This window comes from Myodes glareolus, chromosome 5 (assembly GCF_982192425.1).
Source record: "Myodes glareolus chromosome 5, mMyoGla1.1, whole genome shotgun sequence".
Taxonomy (NCBI): domain Eukaryota; kingdom Metazoa; phylum Chordata; class Mammalia; order Rodentia; family Cricetidae; genus Myodes; species Myodes glareolus.
The window spans coordinates 59,983,424-60,003,322 of NC_142030.1; the positions used below are offsets into that span (position 1 = coordinate 59,983,424).

The following is a 19,899-nucleotide window of genomic DNA, read 5'->3' on the forward strand; positions in this document are numbered from 1 at the left end:
ATCCCTAGCCAACCATAGCAAACGACCCTACTGAAGGGAGTGGCAGGTCCTTCAGTTCCAGAGAACTGAATGGGGGTTTCTGTTTCTTAGAGGCTTCAGGGGAGTAAGCAAGCGTCACATCACATGCTCTAGCCTGGCCTAGCATACAGGCCAGCGGGCAGAGGCAGGCACTAGGCAGGACCATAAGCTTCAAGAGGGAGGGGCTTCCAAGATGACAGACAGCACAGTAAGCTTTCTCCATGATTCTCATGTCTCCATGAGCATGGGGGTTGGGAGGACTAGCAATCAAGCGGCAAGGGGTGTGGATAGATTTTTGGCACGAAAGAGAGGTATCTATAGCAGCTGTGATCTAACAGTAGGAACCATGGCTCTCTGTATTTCAGGAAGCAATGAAAAACACAAATTAATGATAAGCAGAAGGTGAAGCATGGATGGCTTCTATTGATTTTTCTTTTTGATCGAAACATTCAGTTCAAGAGTAGTTTTGAAACTGATAGCTACAAATTCATTGTGACTGGAAAACCAGGGCCATGGAACTCATTTCTCAACCATACTGAGTGCTTGTGACCACTGGTTTTAAATGTGCTTCCCCATTCCTTCCCAACGGTCCCGTGAGACATCGTCTTGTTTGCACACTAGGGAGCAGAAGCTCAGCAGAGTGCAAAGCAAATACTCAAAACCCACCTGACAGCATTACTGAAGAAAACAGGAGAATCAGTATGACGGATGCTTTAGAGAATCAATACTGTTCACCTTTCTGAGGATATAACACACTAACGAAATGGAAGGCATCATCTATAAGGATGTCACAAGTAAAAGAAATAGACATTGTCTTGTTTTATCATTCGAACCTGAAGTGTTCAGTACGCCCAATATTGTCATTTTAATCTTAACGTTTTATGAAGGTGTCCTCCTTAAAAAAAAATGTTGGGCACTTAGCTGATTTTTAGATCATCAGATGGCTGAGTCTATCAAATACCATTTGTATAGTTTAACATTCATGTAATACCAGGATATTTGCTTTGCAATAAATGACAAAAATAATACACAGTCCTTGCTCAAAGACTTATAAACACGAAAGCCAGCTGAGATACATGGGAAGAAACTACGGGGCAGAAAACCATATCTGAAATATTTGCATAAAAGATGCCCTGTCCTTCAGCAATAATGAAAGGCCTTACTAAGTAGACCGCAGAAGGAAACTATTCATTTGGGTGCTGTGCAATGAGACTAGCGTGTTGACAAGACTAATTTTATCTTTAGTATACAATGAGAAATGATTTGCAGCTGATGCCACGAAGGTACTTCTCTGGGTATCAGAATATTCTGGGGTGGAACACAGAGGCTATGGAGTTTCAAAACAAGATTTCCAGCCCTGGTTTTAATTTCCTTAATGTAACATTTTTAGCTAGTTGCTGGGACTGGAGACTGTTTAGATGAGGGATGTAGAGAAACCAGCGTTGCCGTCAGCGCCAGCGCCGAGTGCTGCAGCAGAAGCACGGGGCAGAGGGAGAAGGGCCACACAGCATGGCAGAGTAAAGGCAATGACGGCGGGTTACCTGGGAAGGTGAGACGGTCCAGCTTTAAAAGTATGTTGTCCTAGGAAAGCTTTTAGGAGATTTATAGACGTAAAGCTCCTTTCGAAGATGAACTCAAAATAATTTTGAGTAAAACGGGAAAATATACTGTAAAATATTTATTTAATAAAAATAGTTTTGTAGTCCATACATAATTGAATAAAAAGTACAACAAATTATTTTCACGTCTTCGTAAAAGTGCATACAGTACAACTAGCACATTCGGTTCAGCATTCTACAAATACGGCCACATAGCAAGATGTGAACATATTCTTGATTTAGACAGGTAAGAAGGATCAGGTTGGGTGCCACAAATTGTGGATTAAATTCCAAGAAAATAATGCTTTGGTAATGTGAACAATTTGATTGTACCGCAACACAGTATATTTAAAAAGCAAGAATAAAATTTCTTAAATGCAAACCTTGTTTCTGGGCAATCAACTTCCTACAGAGCTATAAAAGGTGAGGATGGTGACCGAAATGTAAAATCGGAGGTTCTCCCTCTCCTTCTCAGTGTTCTTTTCTTTCCCTAGCTGTAAGGAAGGTGCGCGGAAATGACCTATTATTACTCTCATTTCTTCAATGTCAGTTTTACACTATTGTCTTCTCAGTGCTAAAGCTTCCACACACGGGTCAAGCTCTCTACTACTGGCTATTATCCCAGGCCCAATTTAGCAGTCTCAATATTAATAACACTGTTTAGCTATTCTGTTCTTAGATAGTCAACACTCTAGTTAAAAGCACCTACACAGACTCTTTGCAAAATAAGGCAACAAAATTGGCTTTGAAATAGTTCTCAGGTCTAACAAATATTAGCGTATACTTTCAAGTAATGAGGAAATGGAATAAAATTTAATTTAAGTATCTCTCAAGATGATCTAACCTTAGAAATAAAGGCAGGTTTAAGGTCCAGAATGCAGGCATCAAATCTATCTTAGTTATAGCCACAATAAAACAATTAAAAAGAGGCTCAGTTTATGAAAAAGGCCTTAGAACAATCCAGTTCCTACTAATGTCTTTATCTTGGATAAGAACGCCAAGATAACATAAAAGGCATACGGGAATGAAGTTGTTTCAAAGGAAAAGAGTTGATAAATAAAAGGGTATGCAAATATAAAATAGGCTGCCTCTACTCTAACCTGAAAATGAATTTTTTTACTTGGAATTAAGAGTCCTTCATACTAAAGTATTAAAGACAAGCAAACCTACTATGAGTTTGTGATTAGCTCTCCCCATTTAGATTAGCAGCAGGCTTTAAAATTTGCCTTTTCTAATGAAATGAGCTTCTCTGGGAAGCATATGAACAATGCCAAAATATAATTCTAAAGAAAGATTCCCAAAATATACAATGGTCAGAATAGGAACCAAGAACATTCATACAATGAATTTAAAAAATTAAATTAGAAATGACACTCCTTAGAGGACAGAACATTAAATCAGAGCAAACATTGCCAGCGAGGAGCAGACACACGTGCCCACGGGTAACACTGAAGTTAGATTGGCGTGGATAGAGGCAAGGGCTCACAGCCGCATTTCCATGACGTCGGACACCCTGTGGTCACAGAAGCCCTGATCCCACCATGTGACTATAACATATCACACTCTGATCAAGGAAACAACAGATATGCCACTTGATTATTCTTGATTACTTGATTTCCAAAATCAAATTCTTCTTCTTCTTTTTTTTGTCTAATTAGAAAAAGTCATTCTTAAATTAACACTCATAAATAATCCACGAAAAAAGCTTCAGTTCTGGCTTCTCTCAATAGTATTAGATTAACTCCCGGAAGACATGGTATTAATGGAGTAGCTGCTTTGAAGCCATGAAATACACACTAATAAATATTTTCCTGAACACAGAGTTTAAATTCATCCAGGCCGTTGCTGTGCAGAGTTCTCGCTTGGAAGCAGCCTGACTTCAGCAGCAGGTTAGGGAGCGGCTGCTTGAGGAGGGCTGGAGCTGGGCTCTTCCTGTTTCCTGCATTTCTTTATAACACTGAATGCACCACTAGCCAGGAAAAATACAGAGATGGCCGCAAAGTACGTGGCGTAAATCAGGAACTACAAGAGAGGAAAGCAGTCATTCATAAAATTACCAGTTAGAAACGAGTGCTTCATAACACACATGTAAACATACTCTACAGAGTCAAAGGTGTGTCTAGAGTTTTCCAGTCAGACTGCAGAAATGATGCCTGTTTACACATGTGCCTGATACTGAAGACACAGAAGCAGACCAGCGGGATACTGAAGCCCATCACCTGCCTGAGTGTGGATGCTGGCTTTGTGTCTCTTCCTAGTTGTAACCTACATGAAGGAATTGAATCTTGGGGCTAGAGAGATGCTTCAGCAATTCATAGCTCTTGCTGCTCAAACATGAGAAACAGAGTTTGAATCTCAGCACCCACGTCAGTTGGCTCACATAGAAACTATAGCTCCAAAGGATCCAATACCCTCTTCTGGCCTCTGAGGGCACACTCATACATGTACATATACACTCACACAGGCACACAGCTGTGCGTGCACACACACACACACACACACACACACACACATATATACACACACATACATGGTTTAAAAAAAAGAAAAAAATCTCAGAGCCTTGAACTAATTTACAAAGGGGAATTTTAAACAATTTCTATTTTACAGGGCTTATTGGAAGAAGCAGACAAGGTCATGTACATAAAGGTTTACTAGCACAGTGCTAATGACACAGACACTGCTTTTGTCGGTGTTAGTGCTGCTATTGTTCTAAGTGAATCAAGGTCTGTATCCTCAAAATGATGGGTGGGTATGCCTAAGGGACCAAGAGCTTTATCCCCCACCAGGAGAGGGCACTAGAAGGCTAAGAGTGTTTCACTATAGAATTCTTTTTAGAAGACTTACTTGCCCAGTGTGTCTGTGTGTGTGTGTTTGTGTGTGTGTGTGTGTGAACAGCTTCATTTTTTTCTTCTTAAAATAACTTACTAAATACTTACAAACAGGCTCAGGTACAACAGTGTAGCCCTAAGTCTGAGCCAGATTCTTTAAAACTTGACTATATTTTGATAGGAAAGGTGTTAATGACCCAGGGCAGCCAGTTTCAGCTCAGCCCACACAATGCTATTCTTCCACGCTGAAGTAAGTCATTTCTCTGAAAATGTGCTCTACATTTCCACTCCAAGTGTCACTCATACTTCTTCACCTGGAATGGTCTGGCAGGCAACCTTCCTCAGAAAATGGGCAGGATGAATCTCTGTTCTCCACCCACAAAGAGTTTTTGGGCTAAAATGCTGACTTAAATCCTCTCTACCACACTGTTCTTGACTGTGTGATCTTAGACAAACACCCTAATACCTCCCAGACCCATACTTGACACGGAGCACTGACGACTCTCTAGTCTATAACAGAAGATATAGTCTAGTCTATAACAGAGAGAGAAGCACTCAGTACAAGTACTTGCTACATTTATTTCTCTTGTAGATTGCTTAATGAAAACAAAACTCATTAACGCTAATACAGTAAGTCTTGCTATCTAGGGAAGTTCGGGTGTAAGTGTGAAGTACTGAGTAATAATGGAAATTCAGGAAAAAGGAATCACTTGGCTGGATGTGGAGACAGGCACTTCCTGATTCAGTCACTTACTTTACAGAGTACACCCACAAACACTATAAAGTTATAATACATAAGGCCATTTACGATTCCAGAAGGCATGAAAGCTGCCATTCTTTGAGTGTTTGCATAAAGGTTTTCTCAATAGGTCACATGCTGAGAATCATAATACTTATCAACAAACGGCAAGTCAATAACTTGGTACATGGGTGAAGGTTGCTTTATACAAAGGAGGAAGGGGTCTTAGAGGGCTCTGAGGTACCATGAAGCAGGACAACTCATACAGGTATACAGATTGCTCAACGGTTAAGAACCCTGGCTGCTCTTTGAGAGAACCTGGGTTCAACTCCTAGCATCCACACGGTGGATCACAAATATCTGTAACTAGCTCTAGGGGACCAAACATCCTCTTCTGGCTTCAAGGCACTAAGCATGCATGTGGTACATAGACACACATACAGGCAAAACACCCATAAAGAGAACAAAGAAGTAAGGTGGTGCTCTAACTCAGCAGAAGAGCAGCTGCCAGCATGCTCGAGGCCCTGACTTCCCTTACCAGGAAAGGAAGAGGAAAATGTACAAGGAGGTGAAAAGGCTAGGCCTGGAAGGAATCAGTTTTATCTCTCAGCCAAACCAATCCCTCCCCGCTAGTTAATTGCTCTAGGTCAGTGGTTCTCAACCTTCCTAATGCTGTGACCCTTTAATACAGTTCCCCATGTTGTGATGACCTCCAACCACAAAACTATTTTCATTGTTATTTCATAACTGTAATTTTGCTACTGTTATGAATCATAATGCAAATATCTGATATGTATGATATCTGATATTTGATCCCCGTGAAAAGGCCATTTGCCTCAAAAGGGTCACAATCCACATGTTGAGAACCATTGCCCTAGACCCTCATCAAAAAGTAATGATCTCCACATCCTCCACGGAAGAGAAGGACAGCAGCTGAAGGGAGGAAGGAGCACTTGCTTTGGATCTGCTCAGAGTGTTCGAATTTATTTTCATAAGACATGTCCCACCCCTTTCATTTCAGATTGTTTTCAGTGTCAATGAAGAGCCCTTACCTGTGTGGTGATTTTCAAGCCAAGGCCCTTGGCATCTACCACGATTAGAGTGAGCAGGGTCTGCAATGCCAGGGCAATGAAGGTGTTCACACCAAACACAAGGGCATAACGCTCCATGCTGAGGTTTGCAGCAATCTGAAAACTTTTTAAAGAGAAAACCAAAATGACTAGAGTACAATTACCTCTTCCTAAATTGTTATACATCTTTACTTTAAATGTGAACACAGCCCTACTAGGGATAATGGTTTTGTACCCTGTAAAGATTTATCACTTGCATTAGCTTAATAAAATGCTGATTGCCTAGTTGCCAGGCAGAAAGTATAGGTGGGTCAACTAGAACAGGAGAATTCTGGGAAGAGGAAAGGCTCAGTTTTCAGTCATCACCCAAACACAGAGGAAGCAAAATGAGAATGCCTCACTGATAAAAGGTACCAAGCCACATGGCTAACACAGACAAGAATTATGGGTTAATGTAAGATACAAGAGTTAATAAGAAGGCTGGGCTAAGAGGCCAACCAGTTTATAATTAATGTAAGCCTCTGTGGTTTTTTGGAGACTGAACAGCTATGGGACCAGGCGGGACAGAAACCTCTGTCGACACAGCCCATTCTTTCCGCTGCTAATTACCTTCCCAACAATGGGAAATTGTTGTTACTCTATGATACAAATCTTATGAAAATAGTAAGATAAAAATACAAGAGAACAAACAAATCTTGTCTAAATACTTCCTGTGGAGAAAATGTACAGTAACTACAATATAGTGCTTCCTCCCATTTGCCTCTTCTAAACATAAATTTTAATTTGGGGGGGGTTATAAAGAAATCCAAGTTTATGTTGCCGTAACTTTTCCTAATACGGCTCTGAGTTAAAATACATACGTTGCTATGGTGATGAGTACCATGTAGATGATTCTGAAGATAACATAGGATGCATAGCACACCCAAATGTCCCTCACTGTGTCCATGGTATACACTGCAGCAGCGATCAGAAGAGAACACAGGAATAACATAATTTCTCCCCAAGTTGACCAAGATATTTTTATATAGCCCACAGCAAACACAGCACCAGCACCTACAAGACAAACAAAAAAGCAATCTAGTTATTGACTAAAGGAACTCCAGTTCAGCACATTAAAACTCAGTTACATTGCTTTATCTAAAAATCTTTGAAGTTATAAATTAGTTAGCTCAAGAATATGGATTTCCCTGAACCTCGAGCAGAGAATATTGAACTTGGTGGACTAGCGTGGTACCCCTGAGATGAGACTGAATTAGGGTACGTGGCAATTAGATGGGAAAGCACACACAGACCCAGGGATGTTGCTAAGAAAATAACTGCTTGGCTTGATGCACAGTTTAGAGCCATAGAAAACCACTGCATCTGGTCTGCATAGCTAGGCGAGTCTTGGTCCTTTAGACGGAGAGGCGACCTAGGATATGCAAAACTGCTTCCTCTCCATTTAGTGAATGATGAGAATGATGAAAGCTACAAAAAATACACAAGGCCTTCTGGAGGCCGGCCATAATTAGTAGGTGCTTATGGCTGTTATGGAGACTCTCCCAACAACCTTATGAATTAGGGCAACAAACGAGAAAAGGACAACAGAACGTGTTACCAAGGATACAGGCCCTAAAGCCACCACGCCCGAGTTCCAATCTTCACTTCACTATCTACCATTTATATGGTCTTAGGTAAATAATTAAGATGTCCAAAATTTCCAGTGTAAAATGACAACAATAACTGCAACCATCTCAGGAATTTTGGAATACCACAAATACACATGTTGTCTACAGAACAGCATTCAGTACACACTAACACTCAGCAGGTATTAGCTGCTGTCCAACTACAGTACACTGCTACTCAAAATCTCAGTAAACATGGGTAAGTGGAACATGGCTAAAGGAAGAAAACTGTCTTGAAAATTAGTATATTCCATTTTCCCCAACGTGTCTGTCAGCCACAACCCTCTACCACATGGTCACAGCCAAGTTTTCTCCTCAATTAGAAAAGCAGAGCTCCAAACAAACCCTTCCATTGGGTTACTGCAAGTTTGGGAGGAGTGAGTAGCCCTGATCACAACCGCCTCTGCCCACGCTCCCTCGCGGCTTACCCAGCAGGGTTGAAACAGCCTCCACGCCGCCATTGTAGATAACCGCGCTGTGAGGCGGCTTCACCTCCTCCCACAGTCCCTGGGCGTAGTTCACCACTTGAAAATAGCCGCAGGTGGAGAGGGCCCACCACACCGACCAGCAGAGCAGCGGGCGGGAAGAGTAACAGATCAGGAAATCGTTCCACAGGACCTTCAACACGCGCAGCCAGTCTGCCTTGGGCTCCTGCGCAGCAAAGGGAAGGGAGCTCAAATGCCGCGGTGGCAACTGTGCAGACAGCTATGCAAACTCGGTTTCCTAGCTCGCGAGATTTTTTTTTTCCTTTGTAAGAACCAACTGCTTATTTCAAGTAAAACATATATGAAAAGAACAGCAGAATGTGTTATCAGGGACCCGAGCTCTGATGCTGCTAGGAGTCTCAATCCTGACTTTACTGTCTGCAATTACATGACCTTAGGCGAATTCTTAACTATCCAGTTTCCACTGTAACACACACACCTTTCATATTAAAAATATAAACTTGGGAGTTAATTCATCTTTTTGGTTAGAAAGAATGGGTGAGGCACATTAAGTGCTGGACCCCTCTTCTAAGAAAGCTTTATAATCATGTCTGGAATTTTTGTTATTTTCTCCCTATAATTTCATTTGCTGCCCTTGTATAACAAAATAACAAAGCAGCGTCTGAAAAAATAAACAACACATATCCCTTCTAGCATAGAAAAGGAAATGAATTTTGTATCTTTAAATACTGCGAGCTTCCATTCAGAAGCTACAAGTAGGTACAAATCTCCAACCGAATCATTTCACATACTCATTAAATAGACATTTTCTGAGTGCTTTCTTTATATGCACCAAGCAGTAGGGATACAGAACTGGAGACGCAGCCCCAAGACATCTCTGCCATGATACATAATGCTAGGTCAGTCTGACTTTGAGGATCAGACACTCTAGGGAGTATAAACTGGCCATCCCTTACACAAATCAGCTGCATCTTAGTGAATGAACAAACCAATCGAGCGGGCTCGCTTGTCTGGTTCACTGCGTTAGCCAATGCCCAGAACAGCAACTGCAAACTTACGGCTAAACTCACCGGTTCCTCCACAGGAGGTTCGTCTAAATTTAGAGGCATTTTTGACTCAATGTCCTCCCATCCAGGAAGGTGGTTAGATGCTGGGGCATCCGCAACGACGCCACCATTTTGTACCTTGATGCCATTCACTCGGTGACAGGAGGCAGGAATGTGGTGGAAGAAGAGGCTCTTCTGTGGCATGGGCAGAAACCAGGCCACGGCAAAAGCGACCGAAACACAGGTGAGGGAGATGACGTTCAAGCTGAACAGTAACCAGCCAGCCACGGAGACAAGGATCTGCCCTAGGACGGAGCCCACCGTGAAGCCCACCAAGGTGGCACTGCGGCAGTAACTCGTGACCTTCTGGTACATGCCCAGGTCGACCACACTGTAGATGTAGGAGTAGTAGGCGATTTCAGCAGCTGTGGCGATGCCGTAGAAGAATTCCAAGAACTGAATGGCCAGCAGTCCTTGGGCATAGAGCAGCATGAACCAGGTAACGATAAGGCTGAATCCCTGAAGCAGAATGACAGGCTTGTAACGGAGGTAGTCTGTGGCGAGGAACACCGGGAATAGCAGCACCAGGTAGGAGTATGTCCACACCGGGTAAATCTCATTGAAGACCTGGTGAGGAGAGAATTAAAGCTCATCAGGGATCGAAAGAGCCAGCAAGCCATAAAAATTCACTCTTACAAATCAGCCCACCGACTTTCCCTTATCAACCAAAGAAAGGCGAGCTGCTGAAGGTCCAGGTAACTATCTGGAATCGCCCTTCCTATCCCCACTCCATTATTTTCGTATCATAAAATCCTTCCCATCAGGAGTCTTACTAGGTAGTCCAGGCTATACTCAAATTCACTATGTAGATCAAAGTAGTCCGGCACGTTAGGTCCTGCTGTTTCTGCCTCCCAAGTGCTGAGATGACAGACAGATAGTGTCCATCCCACTCACGCCCAGATCCTGTAAGCATTCTGAGATGTGGATCCAGCATTCATCCGAACAACTCAATAGCCAGCATGCTGTTCGGGAGGCTCAAGGAACCTTCCAAAATGTTCTGGAGATGAGATCATTGCCAACTCTTATCTGTTACATTTATTATTATTAATTCTTTTGTAATTTTATACATATATACAAAGTATGTAGATAATATTTACTCCTACTCCCCTCCTCCAACTCCTCTGAGACTACCCCAACCAACTTCATTATTGTTTTCTCCTCTTCCATAACCCAGAGATCCACCAGTACTGCTCATATAGACATAGGGGTGGGCATAGGGCCACCCACTGAAGCGTGAGTGGTGTATTATGGGCCATTCCTTTGGTATCAGTGTATAGTGAGGTTTCTTTGATTTTAAGTTTGCTCTTTGGGGAACAGATGAAAACTGAACATCTGTCCTATCTTGATGGAGAAACTCTCCCTTGGAGCTAGCAGTACAGGCAGCTTGTGTCCTTCTTACTCGCTTGCATCCTTAAATAAAATGCAAGTTCGGGGTGTTTTATTTTTCTTTTCGTGAATGAAAAAAATAATTTATATAGTTGTACATATTTATGAGACACAGTGTTATCTTGGTACATGTATATACCATGCAATACCCAACTCAGGGTATTTAGGTTATTTATTATCTCAAACAATTATCAATTCTTTATAATAGGAAGACAAAATCCTCCCTTTAGCTATTTTCATTTATATGACATAAGGTTTACTGGAACTTACTGTTATTTTCTCTTTTTTTTCTTTTTTATAAAGATTTATTTATTTATTATATAGTCAGTATTCTGCCTGCATGTGTCCCTGCAGGCCAGAAGAGGGCACCAAATCTCATTACAGATGGTTGTGAGCACATGTGGTTGCTGGGAATTGAACTCAGGACCTTTGTAAGAGCAGGCAAAGCTCTTAACCACTGAGCCATCTCTCCAGCCCCTGTTATTTTCTTTTTTATACACAATTTTAAATTTGTATTCTATAAAAATAATCTTTTAAGTATGTTTTAAATGAGAAAGACTATGTTTGGAATTTCAGTTCCGTTACTTGTCATGTAATTAGGAGCTGTTCCTCAACTCAGAACGGGTAAATGCTAATAAACTTGCTATCTGCTGAACATAAATTGAAACATGTATTTGGGTTGGGGAGACGGTTCAGTTGGTAAAGTGCTTGTCATGCAATCATGGAGAGTCGAGTTCGGATCCCCAATACCCGCTTCCCCACCACCACCAAAAACAAACAAACAAAAAAACCAACAAAACAAAACAAAAAAGCTGGTACAGAGAGGCACATGCCTGTAGCTTTAGCACTGGTGAGAAAGAGACAGGAGCTTCCCTGGAGCTTGCTGGCCAGTTAGCTAACCCAGCCACACTGGTGAGCTGCAGGTTCAGTGAGAGGGGAGAGACTGAGGAGGACAACCTATGTTTACCTCAGGCTAAATGTTCCACCCCCATTCCTGAAAACATTAGCACACATCACACAAATTTAAAAAACGGGTTTAATGCGCACCCTGCAGAACTGCATCATTTGGCAGCACAGTGCCCTGCATCCTATTGTTTTTCTCCTTCAAGAAGGAATGGCTGAAAGGGAACTGTGACTCATTGCTACTGCCTGGCATTACAACAAAATGTCATTGCTAGCTCAGGAAAAGGTCAAAATCAACCCCAGAATATGACACACTGAACGAGTACTGTTGGAATAGGATCATAAGGCTGAAAAAGGTAAGCTTGATAATTGTAAAGAGGGGGTTGTGGATAGGTAAGTTTCTCAGATCCCCTTAGAATCCATCTTCATCAGCAGCACGAGAGGATAAAACCTGAACTGTTGGACTCTTTGTTGCAAGGATTAAATGAAGGGTTCCGTGCTTAATCAATGATTTACTCTGCTTTTTCACAGGTCTGCAAACTAGAAGACTGGATTGAAAATAGGCTATTGGCCTGTATGAACTGGTATCAGTCACACCGTGGACCTCATTCTCCAGGTACCAATCATCACTGACAATGTCCTTCCGCAAGGAGCTCACCACCCAGCAATGTCCTAAAGGGAGATGTCAGTCAGTTTGGGGTGTTTCTGTTTTGCTGTTGTTGCTTTGGGTTTTTGGAGTCGGGGCCCCGGCTATGCAGTTGTCATGACTGATCTGGAACTTGCTACGCAGACCAGAGTGGCCTCGAAATCTGCACAGTCTTAATCAAGGACTGTAGGAGGGATTCTTTGTCAAAGTGTGCAAAAGAGAAACAAAGTGTCTCTGTGTCCTTAGCAAAGGAACCTTGAGAGAAAGCTGTGTTCTGCAACACCCAGCGAACCTTTACCCCTGTTCCTCCAGATACTACCCTCCCTCACATCTCTGAAGTTAGACTGTCCTGTGTGTCTCAGCATGTTTCTGTGCCTTCACAGGTTCCTACAGCAAAGGTATTGGCCTATAATCCTCTCCTTAAAAAGTATTTTTTCGCAGCCAGGCGGTGATGGCACGTGCCTTTAACCCCAGCACACAGCAGGCAGAGGCAGGCAGATTTAGTTCAAGGTCAGCCTGGTCTACAGAGCAGGTTCCACGACAGGCTCCAACACCACACAAAGAAACCCTGTCTCAAAACAAACAAACAAACAAAACAACAACAACAGAAGGATTCTTCGCTGAAACTGTGCTCTAGGTGCACTAGGAGCGATTACTGCATACAGAAGAATGCAACCCTGTCACTTGCGGCAACATGGGTGGAACCAGAAAATGTATTTAGGTTAAATCATCCAGACACAGATAGACAAATGCTACATGCTCGCTCTCATACGTGGAAGTCAAAGCAAGCCACTGCAGACACAGGTGGGGTAGGTAAAGGTAACAGGTGCCAGAGTACAACTAAAACGGTCATTCCTCCATGCTTTGGAATGACTGTAGTCAACAACAAACAATTACATGGTTTATGTGTAACCCGAAGGGAACAGTCTAAGCGCTCCAAACATAAGAAAATGGTGGAGAGGGGAATGCTAGCTGCTCTGATCCCTGTAACCTATATGCATGTGTTGAAATTAGTACATGAATACATACCATTATTACGCTAATACAAAGTTTTAAACTGGTCTCTATTGTTTCCGTCAGCACCCCACCTTCTTTTGTTCCCACGTTTTGCTCAACTGTTCACGCTACTAATACCGTTTATGGTTAGACATGTAACTTTCAGCACCAGCTGTCCCTAAATGCTTAATTGCCAAAGCTTCATTGTGTAAGTCTGTCCCTTATCAATTTAAAGGGTGTGGTGGTGCATGCCAGTAGACTGAGACAGGAGGACCATTAACTAGTTCATGGCCAGTTTCGCAACAGCTTCAGACTTTGTTTCAAAATAAATAAATAACACTTATGAGGCTAACACCACACTAACACAGACCCACAATTTAGATAATTGAAGATGAGGGAAAGTGATACTACCAGCCTTGGGATAGCAACTAAATATGGTAAGGGATAGGGTGGGTGGAACACGGAAACCAGATGGGTTCTCTTTAACTCCCTTTAATTAAGAGACCTGTTTTTCTCCTACAATGAACATCAAAGCAGAGGCAACCACTGCTTGGCACCATAGCAGCGCATCTCTGAGAGTATCCCACATACAACGCACAATGATGTGAATGTTACCTCATTTTTTAAAAATTTTTTTTAAAGATTTATTTATTATGTACAGTGTTCTGCCTCCATGGATGCCTGCAAGCCAGAAGAGGGCCCTAGATCTCACTACAGATGGTTGTGAGCCACCATATGGGTACTGGGAATTGAACTCAGGATCTCTGGAAAAGCAGTCAGTGCTCTTAACCTCTGGGCCATTTCTCCAGCCCCTATCTCAATTATTTCTAGTTAATCCAAAGAATCCTAAGAAGTAAATGCTTTATCATTGCGATTTTATAAGAAGGAAACTCGGTGGTAGAGAATGTTGAATTATACAAAGTTACCACAGCCAGGATTGGCAGAGAGAAGATCGGAACCAGACATCCCCAGTCCACTGCACCAAAACACCTCCTTTCTTCAATTAGAAAACTAGTATCAATTCAGAATGTACGGAGTTTACGTGTAATGCCTGCAGAAGCTTACCGTCTCTGTAGAGATACATCACAGGAATTCCTCAGGATATGAAGATCACATACTCTAGAACTGGGTCTCAAAGGACATTCTTTTTAAACACTTCTGGTAGAGAAGTCTTAACACCATAAAACATTCCTTTAATAGATATTTTGGCTCTTGAAGGACAACTTCTTATAAGCAAAAACAAATAAATTCCATACCCTTATTAATTGTTCATAACTAACTTCTTATCTCGGGTGAAATCTGCCATGTGATCAAAGGGAACTAATCTGCTCTATTCAAAGTGTCTTTTGTAACTTTGGGCAGACTTATTTGTCTTCATGTTCTGCTGAGATACACGCCACAGGAAAGTCAACTGCTCAGTTTTAAACCGATTCACATTTAGGCTTAAGAAAGCAGTGCCAATAGTTCTGCTGCCCTACTTAATGAACACGGATTTACATAACACTACTTCAAACGTGTAGAGGCGACAAAAAGAATAAATGAACCTTTAGCTTCGGGAGCTCTGAGCCAAATAAAAACCATGCAGGCACATATATTTCAAAACGGAAACTGAAAACACGGTGGGCCCAGAAAGATAAGGAAGACACACACACGCACGCACGCACGCACAGAGAGAGAGACAGAGACAGAGACAGAGGGAGGAAGATTATTCCAGACAGAGATCATACATTTGAGTATTGGACCTTACATGAGTTGATTTATACACCAGATTCAGGATTGGCAAATGAATGAAGCCTGGGTGTACTAAAGAGGCAAAGGAATCTTCCAGGCTCAGAGTATCAAGTAGAATAGGTGGAATGGTTTTACAAGCCCAAGGAAAGCAGTAAACACCAAAACCATACGCTACCGAGAAAAGATAAAGTCACCTTTTAGAGACAAAGAGTTCTGTTGGGTATGGTGGTAAATGTTTGTAATCCCGGTGACCTATAGGCTGGGGCATGAGGCAACCTACTAACAACATCCCTAAAAAATGGTTAATGGCACTGGAGAGGTGGCTCAGTGGTTAGAACCTGCTGCAGAAGGGGTCCTGGATTCTGCCCCTAGCACCGTAAGTAAATGCACAGTTCTTAGTAATGTCTGGTTTTTCAATGATTGGGATGTAGTCCAATTACAACCTGCCTCAACTTTTAAAGTGGTAACTTTATAAAAAGTAATACTTTTCCTAATATTCTATTTTAAAAAATCTTTAACATGGAAATGGCAAGAGGAAATTCTGCCCTTGGGTCTTCTTAGCACCATTTAAGATGATCCAGGTTGGTGTTTCTGAAGTCTTCAAGGGGAAACTACACACTTCAATACAAATGTTACTCACTACAACCTGGGGTTTACTTTGATTATAAAACACACAATGGCCATTGCTGGAGGGTAATGCTCATTCAAGGTCAACGGTGGTTCTATTTCAGCTAGGAGGTTTTTGTTTTTAATGTAGGATTCTCCATAGGGAAAGAAGAGTAACAATGACATAACCAACAGAATTAGCCATCATTCCGAGATCCCACACACCAGCCCTCTAGATTTCTCTTCAAATCCCCTGGCCTCGAGTAATGTGCACAGAGAAGCATCCTGATGTTGTTATACAATAGCACGGTGATAGGCTCCTGTGCCCCCCTAAATACACAGAAGGCCTTCTGCTAAGGCAGAGCATGTGACCGTGACAGCACATAGCAGCTCTCAGTCCAGGGCCCGTGACAAAACAGATCAGCTTTCAAATATCAAAAGCAAGAGCGTGTTTCTCCTCATGGGCTTGTGTCAGCAAAGTGTGCACACTGTGCAGTCCACATGGTACTTTGATTCTGCTCACACATGGAATCGTGTCTGCCTCGGCGTCTACCCTCACCTCAGGGTCAGCGGTTGCTCTGGGTCTCCAGAATCACACTTTCTTATAATTATGTAGCAATTTTCTTCTTGGAAAATCGTTCTGACCAGAAGTCTTTGTCTTTTCCTTTTACTGATGCCTTTAACTGGTACCAACTATAAACTGAGAGTGAGTGACTGAGAAGGGACCCCAACACGAGGAACCGTGATTTAACATTTGGGCAGAAGTCTGCTGTACTTCGCTAACTGTCAGAGAATCAGGGACTCAGTACTGACTCTCAATTCTTTCTCAAGTGACCTTGAATAAAGGCACACTGCAGCGACAAACTGGAGTAATTATAACCTGCCAGTCCAAAATGACTCTGGTAGTGCCACCTCTTGCTCTGACCTGCCATGCTGAGTTATTGAGTTAGTTGCTCCTCAAATGCCAGGGCAAGTTTAAGTGGGAGTAATAGTTTACAGCGACTCGGGCAGGGAAGCAGTGTGGTAAGGAAGGAAAGAGGTGCAGGGAAAAGGCGACAATTGTCCAGTGTTCACCCAGCTGACAGTGGAAAAGACATCAGCCCTCAACTTTCACCCATTTTTGGCAATCGAGAAAAGGGTACTGGGGTCGAACTGGTTTCCTTTGCTTCTCGGTCAATATTCTCTTCTCCCAAAACCAAGTGCTGGGGTAGCGTGTTTTAGAAAGAAGAGTTAGGCATATTCCTAAAGACTATGCACTTCTGATACGCTATGCTGGCAAGTCCTTAACCTGAGGAAATGAATGCACAGGAGTTCTTGATCATGGACCTCCACATGTAGGGAAGTAACACAACCTGTAGGTGAACAAATCTCAATACAAGAAAAACTAAGTGTCAATTATGTGATACCAGTTGTTTTCATGCCGGGGCAGGATATCTTTGAACACAATCTCACCTAATTAAAACAAGATAAATTCAGATGGTGTATTACTGTCCTGGACTGTCCTCATGGGACAGAGCATATCTATCTTGTCAAAGGTAAGCAAAGGCAAGGATAGGAGGAAAAGGGGAACTTTTCACAAAAGCAGCGCTACTATACATACATATACGCGAGTGCGTATATACACACATATATACATGCATTATATATACATGTAATATATATACTCGTGTGTATGCATACTATACTAAAATACACGTGTTATGTATGTATATTCTATCCAAAGTAGAGCTTACCGGGTTTCTGTTTTGTTTTGTTTAATCCATTCACTGCCCCCTGTACCCAGCAGCTCCTGAAGGACGTATCCAGACAGAGCCACCATACAGCACTATTCATAGATGACCTGAGACAAACGTACACGCGGGTTGCAGCCTCTCTTGCTTAGTCCCGCACCGAACATCAGTGCTAGAAACTCAAGAGTAAGACGAGGTAGAGCAGTAAGTGCTTTTCCAAGCGAGCAGAAGACAGATTAGCTCCTCTGCGTGGCGTGCACCGGGGCTCCGCGCAGGCCTTCCGCAAACACGCTTCCCGCCTGGCCTCCCGCCAGCCCGCCCGTCGCGCCGCGCCTACCTCTCTCTGGGTCAGGTTCTTGTCCGGCCCCAGCAGGTAGGGCGTGAGAAAGGGCTCGGATGGCCGGAGGTTTGCAAAGAAGCCGTAGGCGCAGAGTAGCGCAGTCGGCAGGAACCAGCACTCGCGAGGGACGCGGGCCGTCCGCAGAAGCATGGTAGCCGCCGCCGCCGCCGCTCGTCGGGACACCCGGGCCGGCACATCCATTCTGGGTTCTAGGAGCTGGACGCCGAGCCGGCCCCCTCCTCCTCCCTCTCGGCCAACAGGAGCTCGCTCCGGCCGCGGCCCCGCGCGGGGACCTGTCACGGCGCGCGACACCGCCCCGCGCCAGGGTCAGGCTGCTGCGAGCTCCAGCCTCCTCCCGCCGGACGCCTTCCCTTCCCTGGGTCTGCCGAGCGCTGAGCCCCAGCGACCGCCTAGTCCGCCGCAGGGCGCACACGAGCCACGCCCCCTGGAACCGCACCCCTTATCACAGCCAATCAGAGCCCACGTCCCTGCTTCCCAGTGGTCAGCGGCTGCCGGGGCGGTACGCCAGCCCACTGACGTGAGGGTCTCACGGACGCCCGACGGGCGGGGATTGTGTCTGGACACTGTGGCGGGGACCCCACGTGCCTGCCCTCTACCCGGCCAGTCGACTCGGTCACCTGGCGTTTTCCGATCACGCGTCCGGAACGCTCCCTGGACCGGGATCCCCGGATGTGCGCTTCCGCACCGTGAGCCTTCCTAGTTTTACCCGCCTGCCCTCTGAAGTCTAGTCGGACCTCCTCCTGGGAGACCTGGTGACGGTGACACGGGCCTGCACACCTTTAACCTTGAGGCGGGAAAACGCCGTCATCGCCCCCATCAGTCTCCTTCTTCCTTTCCTTCCTTCCTTTCTTTTTTAACTTTTGTATTCATGTGCCATAGAAAGACTCGAGCCGGAGAGCTGTACATTTTTTTTAAATTACAGATCGAAGGAAAACAAGAATGAGCGAGCTAGCCAGCAAATTTTGTTTTTGCTGTATTTCGTCACTATTTTTGTTCGCAGGATACAAAGAACAATTAACTACAGTATAGCTTATGTAAAGGAGATCTCCCTAAAAGCCAAGGCCCTAAAATGGGCTCCAAGTTCCAGAAAGTGTGCAGCTCACGAAATTCCCCGAGGTTGCAAAAGTAAAAACAGCTCGTCCCCACCCCACACTGGGAGGTTTCTTAACCAATCTCCCACTTCACCATTTCAAGAAAAATATTTTACCAAGACAGGCTATTCACTTCCCCAGAACTCCCCCTCTTCCTCATTCTTGGCTACAAAACCTGACCCAGGCTCTCCTGCACCCCAGGTTACAATGACCTCCCATCTTGAGATTCCCCTCTTAACTCGTAAAGTCTGCTGCTGTCGGTGAGGGCGATCTCAATCTGAGTTTTCATCCTTTAATTCCTCCTACAGAATCAATTCTTACACTAGTTAAAAGGAAAATGGAAAATAATCCAGAATCACAAAAGCAATCACATTTTTTTTTTCACTAAAGCAGAAAACAAGGAGGCAATAAAAGCGGTTTGTTTTCAAGGGCGAAACAGGATGGGACTCCCCAGTGCTTTCTTCCATCCCCTCTATATGACTCTTTGCTCAGATCAAGCTGCTTGAGTAAACACAGCAAAATATGTGAGTGGGTCAGTTTGCAGAAATGTCACGGAGTCTTTTCAAGAGGTGGTCTGAAGACTTCATTTTCATATACACTCCAGAGGCTGTATAATGTGTGATGACGTCATCATCAGTTTGTAGGCCAAAAGAATGCGTGCTTGTGTGTTATGTTTAAAATTTCTACTGTTGGACAAGATCAAGTAGTTCTAAACCACCAAAATCAAAAGCTCTCAATAACAAGGGCTGAGACCAAAAAGTATGAGAACTTCTGGTCTGTTAAATATATAGTCACCTAAATTCCCACTATTCTTGTTAGTGTCCAGGCACACCTTGACCCTGCCCCTTGAGCACAGGCACCCTTTTGCTATGGACCTGTACTCAGATGCAAAGGCCCCTTTAAGAGAAACTCCGCCCATTCTCAATCTCTTCCCTCCAAGGCTCTACTCCACTCTCCGTTCCTCTTCTCTTCTCCTC

The 19,899-nt window shown here is 43.6% G+C and overlaps 1 protein-coding gene across 3 annotated transcripts; it reads right to left on the minus strand.

The window, feature by feature from the left end:
* Positions 1-1,681: 1,681 nt before the first annotated feature.
* On the minus strand, positions 1,682-18,197 carry Slc19a2 (solute carrier family 19 member 2). Of its 3 annotated transcripts, none has more exons than XM_085687986.2 (6): positions 17,808-18,197; positions 9,437-10,039; positions 8,349-8,571; positions 7,137-7,309; positions 6,239-6,380; positions 1,682-3,638 (listed from the first exon to the last, which is right to left on the minus strand). In XM_085687986.2, exons 1-6 carry the CDS (start codon positions 18,009-18,011, stop codon positions 3,586-3,588), a joined length of 1,398 nt encoding a protein of 465 aa, XP_085544112.1. In that variant the 5' UTR covers positions 18,012-18,197; the 3' UTR covers positions 1,682-3,585. The 3 variants fall into 3 exon arrangements, with proteins under 3 accessions (XP_085544112.1, XP_048277000.3, XP_048276999.3); XM_048421043.3 differs by having other exon boundaries at positions 7,117-7,309; positions 9,551-10,039; positions 17,808-18,195; XM_048421042.3 differs by having other exon boundaries at positions 7,117-7,309; positions 17,808-18,194.
* Between the last annotated feature and the right edge of the window lie 1,702 nt (positions 18,198-19,899).